This window comes from Bos javanicus, chromosome 16 (assembly GCF_032452875.1).
Source record: "Bos javanicus breed banteng chromosome 16, ARS-OSU_banteng_1.0, whole genome shotgun sequence".
In the NCBI taxonomy this organism is placed as follows: Eukaryota; Metazoa; Chordata; class Mammalia; order Artiodactyla; family Bovidae; genus Bos; species Bos javanicus.
Genome location: NC_083883.1, coordinates 45,754,486 through 45,770,146, shown reverse-complemented (window position 1 = coordinate 45,770,146; position 15,661 = coordinate 45,754,486). Strand labels below are relative to the sequence as shown.

Below are 15,661 nucleotides of genomic sequence, written 5' to 3'. Positions count from 1 at the left end.
TTCCACCTACTCCCCACTCCGCCCACCCCATCTTCTCATCCACAACCCAGAACCACAGTCACGCATGGTTGTGTTAGTCGTTCAGTCCACTCTTTGCAACCCCATAGGCTATCATCCGCCAGGCTCCTCTGTCCACGGAATTCTTCAGGCAAGAATACTTGAGTGGGTTGTGATTCCTTCCTCCGGAGGATCTTCCCAACCCAGGGATCAAACCCAGGTCTCCCACACTGCAGAATTTTTACCATCTGAGACACTAGTGATCCTGCTTGAGGGCGATTTACTAACAAGAAGCGCTCCAGGTTGCTCTTGCTCATCATTGCCGCCAGATCCCAGATAAAAAGGTGAGTGTACAATTTCCAGAGTCTTGAAACTTCAGGAAACCACACTCTGGTCTCTGAAAAACCACAGGCTGAACCCACCCTGGTGACTGCTGCCCCCTGGTGGCCACACATACTCTCTGCAGGCCACCTGGAGCGTTTGTAGGCAGCAGGAGGCTAAGATCCCCCATCAGGTCCTGGATGCACTGTCGACCTGCAGGTGCTGCAGCGGCTAAAGGCGGTGTGGGGGCACCGGCAGGTGTCGGGGGTACAGATGGAGAGGAGACAAGACAGGAAGGGTGGCCAGAGCCAGAAGCAACTGTCCTGGCTGGTGGCTCAGATACATATGGTCCGTGGAATTCTCCAGGCCAGAATACTGGAGTGGGTAGCCTTTCCCTTCTCCAGGGGATCTTTCCAACCCAGGGATCGAACCCAGGTCTCCCGCATTGCAGGTGGAGTCTTTACCAGCTGAGTCACAAGGGAAGCCCAAGAATACTGGAGTGGGTAGCCTATCCCTTCTCCAGCAGATCTTCCCAACCAGGAGAGCCAGGGTCTCCTGCATTGTAGGCGGATTTCTTTACCAACTGAGTTATCAAGGTGCCCACAAATTAGAGGTGTGGGGTGAGAGGCAGGGGGAGGAGCTAAGAGAGAGTATAGTGGTTCCAATGCCATCACCTTTCACCCCCAACACGGCCTGTTCTGCCTGGGGAGTCACTGAAGGTTCCGAGTGTCCCGCCAGCAGGTTGAAGCCCCCCCCAAGGGCAGTGTGCCCACTGGAGACCCTTCGTCCAGGAGGGTAAGCCAGTGTGCTGGTAACACCGAGAACCCAACCCTCCCTTTGCCCCCTCCCCACCCTGGGAGCCCCAGGGCAGGACAACTGCCAACCCCCTGCTCACCCCAGAAATGATACAGCCCACGGAGGACACGCAGCCGCTGTAGTGTAGCTTGTTTTTATTTATGTCCACAAATATTTCAAAAAAATTACAAAATACTCAAATGGAGAGAACACAGAAGTCACAATTTCTGGGTGTCTACTGTTTACACTGTGTTATCTCATGGCAAACTACTCATATATACATTTAGCTTCAAGATATATATAAACGTAGCAAATCAGAATGTACACTCCGCTCTGCTGCTGCCGCAGTGAAGCTCGACCTCGACGACAGTGAACAAGATACACGTGAAACACGGAAACGCAAAACTCAACTCCCAACCAAGGGAGGAAACCCAAACGGAAACCAGGGGGCTGGGCTTCAAAGACACCGCGAAGGTCTGGGGCCTCCTACACACACTGGAGTTGACCAGTGAGGGTTTCAGGTTCTGGGTTTTTAAATGGAAGAATCTCAGTGCTTCACCTGGGGATGTGAGGAGAAAACCAAAACCAAACGAGAAAATGCCTTCAGACGGTTTTCAAATACAGACTCCCAAGTACTTCTACTCTCTCTTCTTTGGAAAAATGGACAATAGAGAGAGGAGATCAAGAAGGTGTAACTAAATGGTAGGCATCATGGTCTACCAGAAGGGAGAAGAGGAAGGGTGGGCAGGCGGGGGTGTCCGTGCTGGAGCCTGGAGCGGCAGGAAGGCGCCTGGCTCAGAGGCATGGAGCCTGAAGCATTGAGCCCGCCCCCATGGCACGTGGCGAGCCTTGACGACATGACTGCTCCTGGCCAACCTGCCATGAAAGTGATGACAAAGTTTCCATCTGAGCCTGCCTCCCCTCAAGGAGCTAAAGTTAAGGCAGAAATGGAATGAGAGAAAAACCAGAGGAAAAAACCTACTACTACAAACATTTTCAACAGACCAAACACCCCTTATCTGTCCCAACTGAAACTGAACATGGTTTGACAGACACTGGAAATGCCCTCACCACAGGTCTGAATCCAGAACCTGAATCTGAGCTAATACCTGCTGGTTTCTAGGTCAAAGTGCCAGCCTCTCGGCCCACCTCTCTGTGGTCTGGGACATGCTCCATGTCCGCTGACCCCAGGTGGGACTCCGGCTCTCCTTTCACTCTTGGCTGGGACCCCTGCACATCATGGCAGGAAAGGCCCTCAAGGGTCTGAGACAAGAGGGACAGACAAGGGCACATCCTGGCAGAAAGTTTCATCAACAGGTGCATAACGGCCCCCAGAGTCCTCACCCTCTGTTCTGGAGAAAGGGCATCACGTGGGCACCTTGGAGAGCAGAGGCAGGCTCAGGGCTTACTGTCCCCTCGGAGGGGCCCCATGTGGAGCCTGCCTCCCACCTTACGTCCGCGACCCCTGTCCTGCTTCTGTGAGGCAGAGCGGGACACCAAGTGTGGTGATACGAGGATCCGCCAGGACTGCCACCCACAGCTGGGACACCTCCTGGAGGCCCCGACCCCAAAGCAGCCTCTGAGTGGGGCAAGGACGGCCCGGCCTCCCCACAAGGAGATCCGAATGACCACACACACCAGAAAGCAGGCTTCTGACAGATCCTTTGGCAAGCACACATGCTTAGTGAGAATTGTTTTCTTCAATTTTCTAGGATGTTTATGAAATAGTCCAAATATGGGGGGGGGAGGAGAAGTTCATCCAGACCAATCAAATGCGCGTGTACAGAAATCTACAAGGAAATCTACAACCATACACACAGGAACATGTGCTTTCGCGCCTGCAGAGACGGAACGGGGGACACTCAACTCCTGCGCTCCCAGTGCACAGCGAGTCGGCTGAGCTCACCATGGTCCGCACCGCTGGCAAAGCAGGAGCCGGGAACAGACAGGAGTGAGAACCAAAGCAGCAACACAAAGAAACGGCTTGTAATGTTGTCTCTGCAATCCCTGGCTGCTCCCAAACCTAGCCCCTAGCCTCCTCTGCCCCTTTGTAACTAGTAACGCCCATCTGTTCCCTTTAATTAAAGGGATAATTATATATAACTTTTTATTAAAAAATCAACTCTGTATTCTGTCAATAGCTGGTAGGAATTCACAATTAGTGACATGGCTGGAAAAAATAGATCAGAATAGTAGTTCATGGAAGGAAAAAAAAAAGGCTGTTCTAAAATTATTTATTTACAGACGTAAAAAGCCATGCACAGAACCTCCTCAAATTATGAAGATCTCCTACAATGTATTAAAATAAAAGATTTTTTAAAAATTATAGCTCTTGGATTCCAAACTCAGATGCTGCAGACCGTGTGGGTTCTGGGACACACGCAACTGAGTGTGTCTGCACGCACTGAAGGGTGTGAACTGGGATCTAGCACCTACTGAGAAAAATCAAGGAAGGAAAAGAAAGCTAAAGCCAAACCCCAAGACTGCAGGGGCACTTTCTGGGTGTTCAGTCCAGTCCAGGACTCACTAAGTTTCTGGGGGACTGTCATGCAGGGAGACCCAAACCAGTCTCAAGGAATCCTCTCTACAAACGAACACTATGTATGCTGATACGTTTTTAGTTGTGGGGTTTTTAAATATATAAAGAAATCTTTAGAAGATATTCTTTTTGCTTTTAGAGCTCCTATTGTATGTAAAAAGTCCTGTTTCTCTCCCCCAAGAATTGGGGTTTCCACAGCCAGCGTTAACAAATAAATAACTTATAACTGCTTGTCACCTTCTTTCTTCAGTCGACTAGAAAAAGAAAAGGAAAAAAAAAAAAGGAAAAGTCATAGGTATCAGGCCTGGGCAGGCCTGCAGCTGGAGGGTCTGGACGCCTGAGCAGCTGCCACACTGCTGACCCCCTCCCCACCCCGCTCCCTCCCCCACCCCCAAGACCATCAGGAGTCCCCTAACTGGCAGGGGAACAGCCTGGCACTTGTTGATATGGGGTGGGTGAGTGCAGCTGGGAGGGGCGGGGTTGGGGACCCACAGACGGAGGGGGCCTGGCCTCCCCCTCAGCCCCTCCCCGCCTTACCTGTAATAATCCTCCTGACTGGGCAGGTGGCCACCATGCATGTGGGGGTGTCCGTGCAGCCACTGCTGCTCCATGGCCAGTCTCTGCAGCTCAGCCGACTGGGCGTGCATGGCCTGCAGCTGGTGGGCTGCCGACATGGGGGGTGGGATGGCCCCAGGCAGGTCTCGGGGGTAGGGGGTGCCTGTCAAACACCAAACAGCCCCTGCTATAGCAAGGCCAAGGCAGTGGCCAGGATGAGGCCGCCAAGGAGGTCAGGTCAGGAGAGAGCCTCCCGAGGGCAGGATCAAGAGGTCACCTACTGGGCAGGGACCAGCAGAGCAGAGCCTCTGGGGAGAAACAAGTGTGGTCCCTGAGCCCCCTCCCTCCACCTCCCATGGGGCCCCTCCTCCTCAGCCTACTGCCTGGTCACAGAGGCCTGCGCTCAGCCTTCTTACTCCCCTACTCCCTCTGGGCTCCTGTTGTGCATTTACAGCCTCATCCCCAGCTCCCCGGGGGCGGGGGTCTGCCTGCCCAGCTCCCAGGGCTCCCCACTACACAGGAGAGGCCTGTGCTGAACACAGAGTAAATGCATGAACGGGAGAGCAGACTAGACCCCTGACCCAACCCTCCCTGGCCCCCTCCTTCCCCAGGCATCTTCTTACCAAAAACTGGGTGACGGAGCATCTCGTGCTCATGGGGGGGCTGTCCAAGCAGAGGGTTGGGGAGGGTGCCAGGGGGGTAGGGAAAGCGCGCCAGATGAGGGCCAGCGGTCAGGGGGTCGACCAGCGGGTGAACGGGGCCCGCTGAACCTAGAAAAGGGGGCAGAAGCACAGGGTTCAGGAGCTGCTCGCCCTCCTCGGTGGTATTCACAGCGACTTCCTCCTCTCCACAGATTGGCTTCTGGTCACCAGGCCATCAATAACCCTGACCTACTAACCCAGAGTGGCTGTTGCCCTCCCCGACTCCCCGCACCTGCACGGAGCTCCAGAAAGTGACAGAGTGAAGAGCTGACCACGTGTTTCTTCCCCAGTCTCCTCAGCAGCCCCAATCTCATTTTGGCAAAGACCCTGGATCTGCAGCGCCCCGGAGCCAACTGCCCCAGCCTCATCCTGGGCCTGTGAGATCTACTGCCCCAGGCTGCCTCCTTGGCTCTTCACCCACAGGACCCAAAGCAAAGCAGGTGCTGCCTGTTGGGGCTCAGAAAGCCCTGGCCTCTCCCAGTGACCCTCTCAGCACGTCGCCTGTCTGTTCCCTGGAGTCACCCTCTCTGGCCCTGGGGCCTCTGCACCCACACTCTCCAGGCCTGAGGACGCTCCTTCCCTGGCCCCAACACCTCCCACCCTCCAGATGCCTCTCTACACCAGCAGCGCTGCTGCTCCCAGCTCTCTGCTCAGTCATCCTCCAGAACACCAACCGCTCCTCACAAACTCAGACACGTTTATCGACTGTCCCCAGGTTTGAAAGGCGAACGTGGACAGGGGTGTCACCAGCTTCTACGGCTATGCCGGGCACATTGCAGGTCCTCAGTAAACATTTGTCAGGTGAACGAACATGCTAAGAACACTCGCCTGTCCTCTCGCAGGGCTGAGGCCCACCTGCTGCTAACCCCAGGGCTTAACCACAAACGTTCTTCATTCTGGGACCACGGTGTGAACCCCGTGTTAGGTGGGGCTGTGAACATGTGTAGGAAACTGGAAGTTGCCCTCCTTCCCTCTGGGGCCCACCCTGTCTGTTGTCTCCCTCCCTGTCCAGAAGGGGCCCAGGGGCCCCCACAGCAGGCCCTGACCCCCCTCCCACCCTGTCTGGCCAGTCTGCAGAGCCGCCCAGTGGGACACCAATCGTGCCGGTGTCGGCCTCAGACCAGCCTGTACCCCTGGCCGCCGACCAGTGGGCCTTCCAGAGATCTTGCTCCTGGAGTGGACAAGACTGGGCGGTCCTGGCCAGGTGAGCCAGCTCCAAGCTGGCAGAAGCCCGAGCCCTGTTCCCCGAGGGGGACCAGAAAAGCTCTCACTGGTGACAACCCCCAGCTTCCCCGGGTGTCCTAGATGCCTCCAGGTGGCCCCAAAGGCTCTGCCCTGCTCCTCTAGACCTGTCTCCTGCTCTCAAGCAGCCCCAGAGAGCATAGGCCACCTCCTCCATTCCAGCCCCACTGCAGGCGCACGACTGAGAACCCAAGCTTCATCAGGAGATGGCGAGCAGAGGGCCCCAGGTGACTCTGGAGCCAGGGGGTATGCTGGGTACCCTCACACGTGCCAGGAGCTGCAAGCTCTGCTCCGGACAGCAGCCCCCCGACTCCCGCAGACCCACAGAGGGCGCCCACCTTGGTGGAGGGGGTCCTGCTGGTGGAGGTGCAGGTGCGAGTGGATGTGGGAGTGCTGGTGGTGGTGCGGGGTCACGTTGAACATCTGCAGCCGGGCCAGGGGGTCGCTGGTCAGCGAGGCCATGCGCTCGGCATGGATGCGCTCAGCCGCCAGTCTGTCTGGGTAGCTCATCTCAGGCCGCAGCTGGGGCCCGGCCAGGGCCAGTCTCTCCCTTTCCAGGGGGTTCAGACCGGGATGGAAAGAAGCAAAAGGGTGGGGGCCGGCGGCAGGGGGGATGGTGAGGGCACCGTGCCGGGCAAAGTGCTCCATGGGGTTGGCGGCTGGGTGCAGGGGATCCAGCTCCGGGGGCTTCACCTCGAAGCCCGGCTTCATCCGCTCCCGCAGCTCCCGCTCCCGGAGCTCCCGCTCTCGGATCTCGCGCTCCCGCAGCTCCCGCTCACGGATGGTGGGGTCAACGTTGTAGAGGCCGGGCATGTGGTAGGCCAGCAGCGGGTCGGTGGGGTTGAGGGGCACGTAGAAGGGGTGGTTGCGGTTGGTGGGTGACATGACATGGGGCCGGGCGTACTCGCTCAGAGTCCGGAGGGCTGGCGTGTCGGGTCCGATGTAGGGGGGCACAGCCGCAATGGTGGTGGGCGGGGGCTCGAAGGATGGCCGCATGTGGCCAGGACCGCCAAGCTGGGGGTCGCTGAGGCGGCCTTCATGTGCCGAGCTGGACGCCTTCTGCAAGAGTAAAGAGGCCGTGAGGGGCAGGCGCCTGGCCCCTGGCCCAACCGACTGGGTCCCCCACCCCACCCCTGGTCCAGACCTGCCGTGACGGGGGACCAGGAGACCCAGAGGGGTCAGCATATCGTGGACACAGAAGTAAGGCTGGTGGGTGCTGAGAGACAGCGAGGGGGTAGCCCACTCAAGGCGGGCGTGGGGACCAGCCCTTGATGCCCATGGAGCAGGCTGCCCTCCCGACTCACGGCCGCTCGCTCAGCCTCGCGCTCCCGTTCCCGCTCGCGTTCTCGCTCCTTCTCCTTCTCCTTCTCCCGCTCCCGCTCCTCTCGCGCCTTCTGCTCGGCCTCCCGTTTGGCCTTCTCGATGGCCTCCTCCCTCTTCTTGGCCAGTTTGGATCCCGCCAGAGGCATGAAGTATAGGTCGGTCCGTGCACACGAGTTGTAGCCCCGGTCCAGGTGTTTGTAGAACCTACAAAGGCCCGGTGTCTCGCTGGGTCCCAGCCGAGGCCCAGCTACCCCTGTCCTGGACCCGCCTGGGTTCCCGGGACCTCTACCTGGCAGACTGGCTGGCGTGGCTGGGGGTGTCCACCACAGTGGGCTCAGGGGACGGGCTCCGAGGCGGGGGAGGGGGGCTCTCGGGCTCCTCAGCATCGTCCAGAGCCTCTTCCTTGATCTGGACGGTGGGGAGTGGGCAGGTTGCCCCCCCAGGTACGCTGCCTCCGGAAGAAACAGCAGCAGAGCAGGGTGGCTGGGCCGAGGGGCCAGATCCCGCCGGAGGAGTAGAGGTGGAGGGGCAAGTCGGAGGGGTGATGGGAGGGGGGCCCCCAGGGACAAAGGGGTGTTGTGCAAACGGGGGCTGAGGGGGCACCTGGTGGAGGCCCGTGGCGGGGTGGGAGGTAGCAGCAGGGGGCAGGCCCTGGCTCTGAGTCAGCACAGGGGGCTGTGCAGGGGACGAGGGCAGTGGCTGGCTCTGTGGCATGAGCTGCAGGGGCGGGGGGTGGGCTGAGGGCGGGTGGTGAGTGGACAGGGAGCTCAGGGGCTTCAGAGCAGGAGGGGGTGGGAGGTTGGCATTCATGGAGAAAGGAGAGGGCCCCGAGAGGTGAGGGGGGTGCTTGTGGGCCTGGGGCGCTGGCAGCTGGGGGATGGGCGTGGTGGGCGGGGGCTTGATGTGGGGCATGGCCAGAGGTGCTGGGGGCAGGGGCTGCTCCCGGGGGGGCTGCTGAGGCTGCAAGGCCGACTGAGGGGCAGGGGGCTGCAGGGAGGTGTGAGGGTGGGCTGCTGCCTGGGACACCTGGGGAGGGAGGCCAAAGGGCTGTGGGGGCCCCGGGTGCTGCAGTAGGGACCCAGCCTGGAGGCCATGAGGGCCGGGCGGGCCCTGACTGTGCAGAGGGGGCTGGGTGTGGGGTGGGCCGGTGGTCTGGCCAGCTGGGCCCGTCAGTGGCTGCAGCGGGGGGTGCGGTGAGGCCAGCCGCTGTGGGTGGAGAGCGGGCGCCTGCTGGATGTGGGCATGGGGAGCAGCAGCTGAGGGGGCTTGCGGCTGGGTGGGGGGCTGGGAGGCCGAGGGGGAGCCCTGTGAGGGGCCCGCGGGGGCAGGTGTGGGCCCCTGGGTGGGCAGCTGGGCAGTCCCTGGCAGGGCAGAGGAGGGGGCTGGGGTAGCCCCTCCAGGAGCCTGCAGGGCAGAGGGCTGCGTCGTCTGCTGGGCCGAGGAGTCTGAGTCACTTTCGTTGTCCTGGGGGCTGGGGATGCTGGGGGACGTGCTGCGATTGTCCTGGTCAATGTCTTTGGGGTCACTGCTGCCCTCATCGTTGACGCTGCGGCTGTCCGAGCTCTCCCCCTCGCCTTCAGATGGCGAGTTGGGCCGGCTGATCTCCTGGGCCAGAGAAGGAGGATGGAAGGTCTAGGGAAGCCAGACGCCCCCTCCCCACCACACAGCGAGGTCTGGCTGAGGAGGCAGCAAGCAGGGACCACAGGTCCTGCCCTGACTCGGCCAGTCTTGGAGGTGCTCCAGGCCCCTCCCGGGGAGGCAAGACACGGCCACCGCCCAGGGGGCTTCTCAAGGGACAAGAGCTGCTGGAGGCAGTCAACGTGGTTCAGCCTCAAGCCTAACCTGGGTTTTTGTCTTCTTGGAGCTGGTCCTGTCGGCCTCTTCTGTATCCGAGGTCCCCTTCTCCCGCTGGCGCTTGGTGCTCTTAAGAGGGGATGTGGCTTCCTCCTTCACCTTCTGCAGAGGGAAGGCCCAGGAGAAGCCTCAGGCCAAGGGAGGATGGCCCAGCAGCCTCAGGGAATGACAACCACTTGCTGACACCTGGACTCCCCCTACACCATGCTCCACCCCCAGAAACAAGAAAGCTCTGGAAGGGGCCAGTGGGGCCAGGAAGGAACAAGTATCTGCGGACAGGAAACTTAAGGCAGAGGTGGCCCCCATAGGTCTGTGCTGGGAATTACGTGGACCCCTTTTTCTAGGCCCCCGTCTGCAACCCCAGGCAAGGCCTTGCTGGTGCCCGCGAGGTCCCATGAATGACCGAGAGACTCGGGGGAGCTGAGTGCAGACTCCAGCAGCCCCTACCACCTGCCCTCCCGGCAGCTCACCTTGGCTGACTTCTTCACCGTCTCTGCTTTACTGTCGTTGCTGGAGGTGCTGGCCGCGCTGGGAGAGTTCCGGCCGCTGGAGCGGATGTCTTCATTGATGGGCGAGGCACGACCATCAGGGCTGGCTGGCTGCTTCTTCCGACCGCTGCGCAGTGTAGACATCTGCCCACCCCAACCGGAGGCTGGTGAGACTCGACCCCGGTCCCCACAAGGGCCACCTGGGCCCAGTTCCCAGGCAGGAGCTTCCAGAGTAGGTCAAATCCCAGCCCCTGGCAAACCACAGGCACCCCTGGCTGTCCCTCACTGCATAGGAGTCAACATGGAGCAAAGCAAGGAAGGGGTGAATGGGTGAGTTTACATGGAAAAGAGCGATTCTCAGCTTAAACTTGAAGCTCTCATCTCCTCCAGGGACTGTCCTGAATGACACAAGCTGAAATGGGCAGGGCTGTCTGAGGGGCAGAGGTTGGCCCGAGTGATGTTACACCTGAGCTCGGCTTTAAGTCACTCCCCCTCTTCTGTCTGCTCCACGGAACTGCCTGCTCCTCCCACCAAACACACACGCATACCGGCCAATTTCATGTGATAGGATGGGAAGTGACCCAACCAGATGAGCTGTCAAATAATGCAGCTCAGCTCCTAAAACCCCCAGGCCTTGAGGGCATTTCTGCAAGGCCACGGGGCTCAGAAGGGATGGGGGTACAGCGATTCATGCTGGTCCACCAGCTCCCTGAGGAGATGTGAGGGAAGAGAGAACCAAGGGCTCTTCCCCACAGGCCGGGCACGTCCCCTCCAGGGTCTGTTTCTCTGCCCGAAATGAAACACTCCCAGCCTCCTCCTGGCGGGAGACGCGCGCAGGCTGCCTGGCCAGAGACTCACCGAGCCACGACTCCGCCGCGTCCTCATGCTATGCTTCCCGCTGAGCCCATCGTCCTCCTCTTTGACGGGCTTGAACATAAAGGGTGGGGGGTCCACGGGCTTCTCGATGGGGGGCAGCTCGCCGTACTTCTTGAAGTGGATGCGGCAGTCTGTGCACAGCAGGATGTTCTCCCGGCCCCCGTGGTGCCAGTCCTTGGAGGCTGCAGGAGGGAGGGGAGGCGGTGTGGCTGCCAACCTCAGACACCAACGTCCGGGGCTACAGACATCCAAGCAGGGAAGCCCTTCAGTGGGCTTGGCTGACCCTGGTACCACGAGGACCACGTGGCCCTGGCCTCGGCCGACACCTGTCACTCAACAGCTCGGGTGCTGCCGCCCTGCTTCTTCCTAGAAGGAAAGGATCTCAGGACTGTCCACCACCCCACCTCATCTCAGGATGAACTGACAGGAAGAGGTGGCAGCAGGCTCCCCGGAAACATAGGCGCCTCCGCCCTGACCCTGAGCAAGTCTGTCCCAGCCCCTGGTCAGCACTCCAGCCTGACTGCTAACAGGAAAGTCTTCCACTTTCTAAGTAACCCTTCAGACAACGCAGATGTCAAGTCTCCAATTTGATTCCCCAGACATTCAGAACCGGGAAGTGCCTGAGCCTGGCTGCTCCAGCGAAGGCCCCCCTCCCACTGGCCCCACTTACTGGTGGTGAAGCAGTGGCGGCAGGCGTAGCCCTTCAGCTCCTGCTCACTGTCCTCACTGTCGAAGTCATCCTCACTGGCTGAACTCAGGTCCACTGGGCATCATGGGCACACGAAGGGGTGGGGGAGACACCATCATGCTGGGCCAAGACTGGACCCCCTATTACCTCTGACCTGCCCCAGGCTCTGGGCCAACAGTCGGAGCGGCCCAGCAGGCTGGCTGGGGCAGTGTTCACAAAGGACCACTCTGAGTTTCTCAGAGCCAGTCGTCAGAATGAAGAACTCGTGTATGAGGGATGGTACCCAACAATCTGCTCTGTCATTCTGGTGGTCTGCTGTCACACCTCAATCCTGGAGAAGCTGGCACTGATGCCCACAGATGGTGGATCTGACTTTCTGAGGGGTTTCCTCTACATCAAGGCTCAGTGCCCTTCTGGCCTGTTTCCCGTTTGTGACCCTCAGGCTGAGTGCCCTGGGCCAAGACAGGATCACAAGCCATGAATCTAGTTTTCAAAGGTTAAGAAGGTGTGGGCTTCACTTTTGTATAAGACTGCAGATCACAATGGGACCAAGAGGAGGATCTCAGAAAAGTAGGAGGAAGAAGAAAATGTTAAACTGATCGTATTGCGACCACAAGTGCTAAGGGAGATCGCTAAGGGAGATCGTCCTCCAAAGTCAAAAACCGTCTCAGGCCAAGGCCAAGGCCAAGACTTACAGATAATATTAAGTTTCAGAAAAATCTATATGCACAAGTAGTTTGTAAAACTCTTAGAGCAGGCTTTGCAACACACATGCACGCACATATACCACTGCCCCAGCTCCAACACAAGCTCTGCCAAGGACGGCTGTGAGAGCAGGTCCACCCAGAGCTGGGACATGGAAGCTTGTGGCGTGTGCAAAGCCCCCACTTACAGAATTCACTGGATGGGGGTCTGGAGGGCGTGTTGACGGGCGTGGACGCAGTGCGGGTCTTGATCCTCCGGAACACGGCCTGCCTGCGGTGCCTGCGGTGGGCCCGGGAGCTGGCTGCTTCTGGGGTTTTCTTCCAGTAGTAATAGAAGGTGATCAGTTCTCCCTGCAGGAGAGAAGGGTTGGCTATGAGGCAGATGCACAGCCTTGGAGCAGAGGCTGGCTTTATCACAGCTGCCCTGGATGCCTGGGCTCACTTGAGACACACCCGTGGAGCTGCCTGTGCAATGGGCCAGTGGGGCCTGTCTGCCAGCCCGTCAGAGCGTAACTTCTAGACATCAAGAACATTTATTCACAACAAGTATCTGCTGGGTGCCTACTATGAGCAGTTCTAAGCACTGGAAGTGCATCAATAAACCTTTGACAGAAAGGAGAACGCCTGTCCTCCAGGTGTGTGTATGTATATGCATGAGTGCACACAGGGAACATCTGTGAACAGCAAGTCAGTGAATCCACATGGGGAAACATGGAAATGCCCAGCCAGGGAGACCATTCCAGAAACAACTGAAGCTAACAACTGAGGTGGCAGGAACTGGGGCCAGGAGGGAGGTTGGGAAGAACACAGCCCAAGCCCAGGAAAAGTGCTATACAGCCCCTGGCCAGGCCCAATGCCCACCCCGGACGAGCCAGCACAGGGTGCTGACGGCGAAGCTGAGGCCTGGCAAAAAGACTGAAGAGTGGATGCAGCACACACTGGTGCTGGGTAGAGAGGAGACACCACACGTCCCAAGGTCGGTGTGTAAGGCCAAAGGAGCTCCTCTTTTCACGGAAGGCCCTGAAGAAATGGAGCCAAGACAGCTTTTAAAAACAAAGCCAGGAGAAATGAGTCCAAATGCAACTTTTTAATAAAGGGCACGTGTGGCCCTCCCAGCCTCAAGGGGCTCCACCATAAGTTCACACACACATGTATACACACGCACGTACACACAATATGTACATACCTACACACATGTACAGAATACACATGCGCACACACATACTCGTACACACACGTGTGCACACACACACACACACATACACACAGGGGCTGGGGGCAGCAATGGCATGTTCCACTAACGCTGGCTAACAAAAGACCAGTATCTTGGGGGTCTTTGCTTTAAGAAAAAGTGTCTCTACTTAGAATTTAAAAATAGTTAAAACAGTCAGAGAGCCTCGATCACACTGATCTTCTCTAATTACATCACTACTCTGGAAAGTCAGTACCATATCTTGGGGTGTGTTCTGAACGTGGGAGGGTCCCCACATCTAAGGGTTGGAGCTACCTGGCCAAGGCCCACTCTGCCTCATGGAAAGCTCTCCACTCTATGAATGCAGGAGCCAAAAAGGAGAAGCAAAGACTGTCCACCAGTGACTGAGATCTAGCTGGAAAGACCAATGCTGAGGAGACCGAAAGAGACGAAGCAATGCAGGTACCACGTGACACATCCGTGACCAATGGATGCCCAGTCACAAGAGGTTTCTCTGAAAACACCCCCAGGAGCAAGTAAGCCACTCCCCATCCTCTTTCCAGTTCCACACGGCGGTACCTGAACAACACAGGACAATGTAGCAACTGCCCTTGAATTTCTTCCTTGTTTGCCTTCTACATGTCAGTAGAAGTTAGTCTACAAACACAGCCTCCAATGTCCCCATAGTGAGGGGAGCGTCCTGAGCCTCTGAGGTCCCGACCTGAGACACCTCCTGGCTCCTGCCTCTTACTTCCTACCTTCCTGACTTAGCCAGTCATTTATCTATACTGATCTTTTGCTGTTGGCTGGCTGAGGGCACAAACTCATAAATCCACTGTGATTAAGAGATCTGTGCTGACACCAGTGACCTGGTTCCAGTTTTCCTAGGAGGAAACAGACCAGAAGCCAAGGCAGGTCACTGTCACCCTTCAAACACTGTCAGAGCTGCAGGTGCCTCGTCAGTTCAGAAGGGCAGCTGGTGCAGTAAATCATAGCCCAGTCCCAGGGCTGGAAAGAAGAATGAGAAACCCAAAGGATTCCTGTTCCTCCCACCTCTACCTTCAGTGGAAGTTGTTTCAGGGGCCCCGGGACAGGGCTGAGATGTGAGGGGAAATGGCAAGCTGCAAGAGGCGAAAACAAAATAGAAATGGGAGAGAAACCTGAAAGGGAGGCACGACCACCAGGTCTCTGCCACACCTCGGTCTGACCTGTAGGCTGTGAACAAGCCACCCTGATGGTTCTGGGCAGTCCTGGTCTGCAATTCATGGATACAAGGGATCATTTCTGTTCCTCAAACATGAAAGAGTTTCAAATGGTATTAAGAAATGGTATAACCTGCAGATTCAAACAGAAGCCAGAGTTCAGGCCCAACATCAGATGCTGGACAGAAAAGACTCAGGAAAAGCCCAGGTTCACAACCTGAAGCCTGCACTGGTCCTCCTCGAGTACGTGATCGGGACACACACACTCTTAACATTAAAATAAGTGTCAACTTATGTCAACCTTAAGTAATAGCTCTTAAACAAGGAGCCCAGGACAGATGCCATCCTCTGAGTATCAAAGATCAAAATGGACTGCGGTAGTAGAACGAAAGAATATCAATTTCCAAATTCAGGGAAGACAGGGGAGTGACAAGAAATATCATATACCACTATGGACATGTAAAATGGTCAAATCACTTTGCAGAACTCTTTTGGCAGTTCTTAGAAAGCCAAATGGGCTTCCCTGGTGGCTCAGACGGTAAAGAATCTGCCTCCAATGCGAGAGACCCGGGTTCAATCCCTGGGTCAGGAAGATCCCCTGGAGAAAGACACGGCAATCCACTCCAGTATTCTTGCCTGGAGAATCCCAGGGACAGAGGAGCCTGGCGGGCTAGTCCATGGGGTCACAAAGAGTCGGACATGACTGAGCGACTAATACACAACACAAAGAAAGCTGAACATGGACCACAGGGCCTAGCAACTAATTTCACTCCTAGGTGTTTACCCCAAAGGAATACAAATATGTGTGCACACTAAGACTTTTACACAGACATTCATAAAAACTTCACTCTTCAAAGCCCCAAAAAGTGCCTTAATGGGAGAACGGACAAACATATTCCGGTACACCCACTCACGAGAATAATACGTGGCGGTAAAAAGGTAAAACAACGGAGAGCTACAACAAGCAGGCATGTCTCAGACATCACGCTGAGTGGCAGCAGCCCGCACAGGAGGGCCCAGGCAGGACGAGGGGCTGTCTGCGTCTGGTGCGTGGGGCGTGGGCCACTGCCTGTAAAAGGACCTGAGGAGACCTGGGTGATGAGGCTGTCCTACAAACTGACTATGGTGTTATTACATGGATGTGTACAGTTGTCAAAACTCACTGGACCTGTGCCCTCTGAGTA

At 57.3% G+C, this 15,661-nt stretch overlaps 1 protein-coding gene across 9 annotated transcripts in view; it reads right to left on the bottom strand.

Annotated features, from left to right (window-relative positions):
* Nucleotides 1-1,251: 1,251 nt before the first annotated feature.
* Nucleotides 1,252-15,661, bottom strand: part of RERE (arginine-glutamic acid dipeptide repeats) — a 416,914-nt gene continuing 402,504 nt past the window's right edge. For all 9 annotated transcript variants that reach the window (XM_061382835.1, XM_061382834.1, XM_061382837.1 and 6 more), the window contains 11 exons: nucleotides 12,272-12,434; nucleotides 11,362-11,454; nucleotides 10,674-10,873; nucleotides 9,798-9,959; nucleotides 9,316-9,429; nucleotides 7,763-9,078; nucleotides 7,455-7,677; nucleotides 6,489-7,209; nucleotides 4,831-4,977; nucleotides 4,190-4,370; nucleotides 1,252-3,906 (listed from right to left, as the gene is read on the bottom strand). In XM_061382835.1, coding sequence (XP_061238819.1) covers nucleotides 3,873-3,906; nucleotides 4,190-4,370; nucleotides 4,831-4,977; nucleotides 6,489-7,209; nucleotides 7,455-7,677; nucleotides 7,763-9,078; nucleotides 9,316-9,429; nucleotides 9,798-9,959; nucleotides 10,674-10,873; nucleotides 11,362-11,454; nucleotides 12,272-12,434 — 3,354 coding nt within the window. In that variant the 3' untranslated portion in view covers nucleotides 1,252-3,872. The remainder of the gene's footprint in view (nucleotides 3,907-4,189; nucleotides 4,371-4,830; nucleotides 4,978-6,488; nucleotides 7,210-7,454; nucleotides 7,678-7,762; nucleotides 9,079-9,315; nucleotides 9,430-9,797; nucleotides 9,960-10,673; nucleotides 10,874-11,361; nucleotides 11,455-12,271; nucleotides 12,435-15,661) is intronic.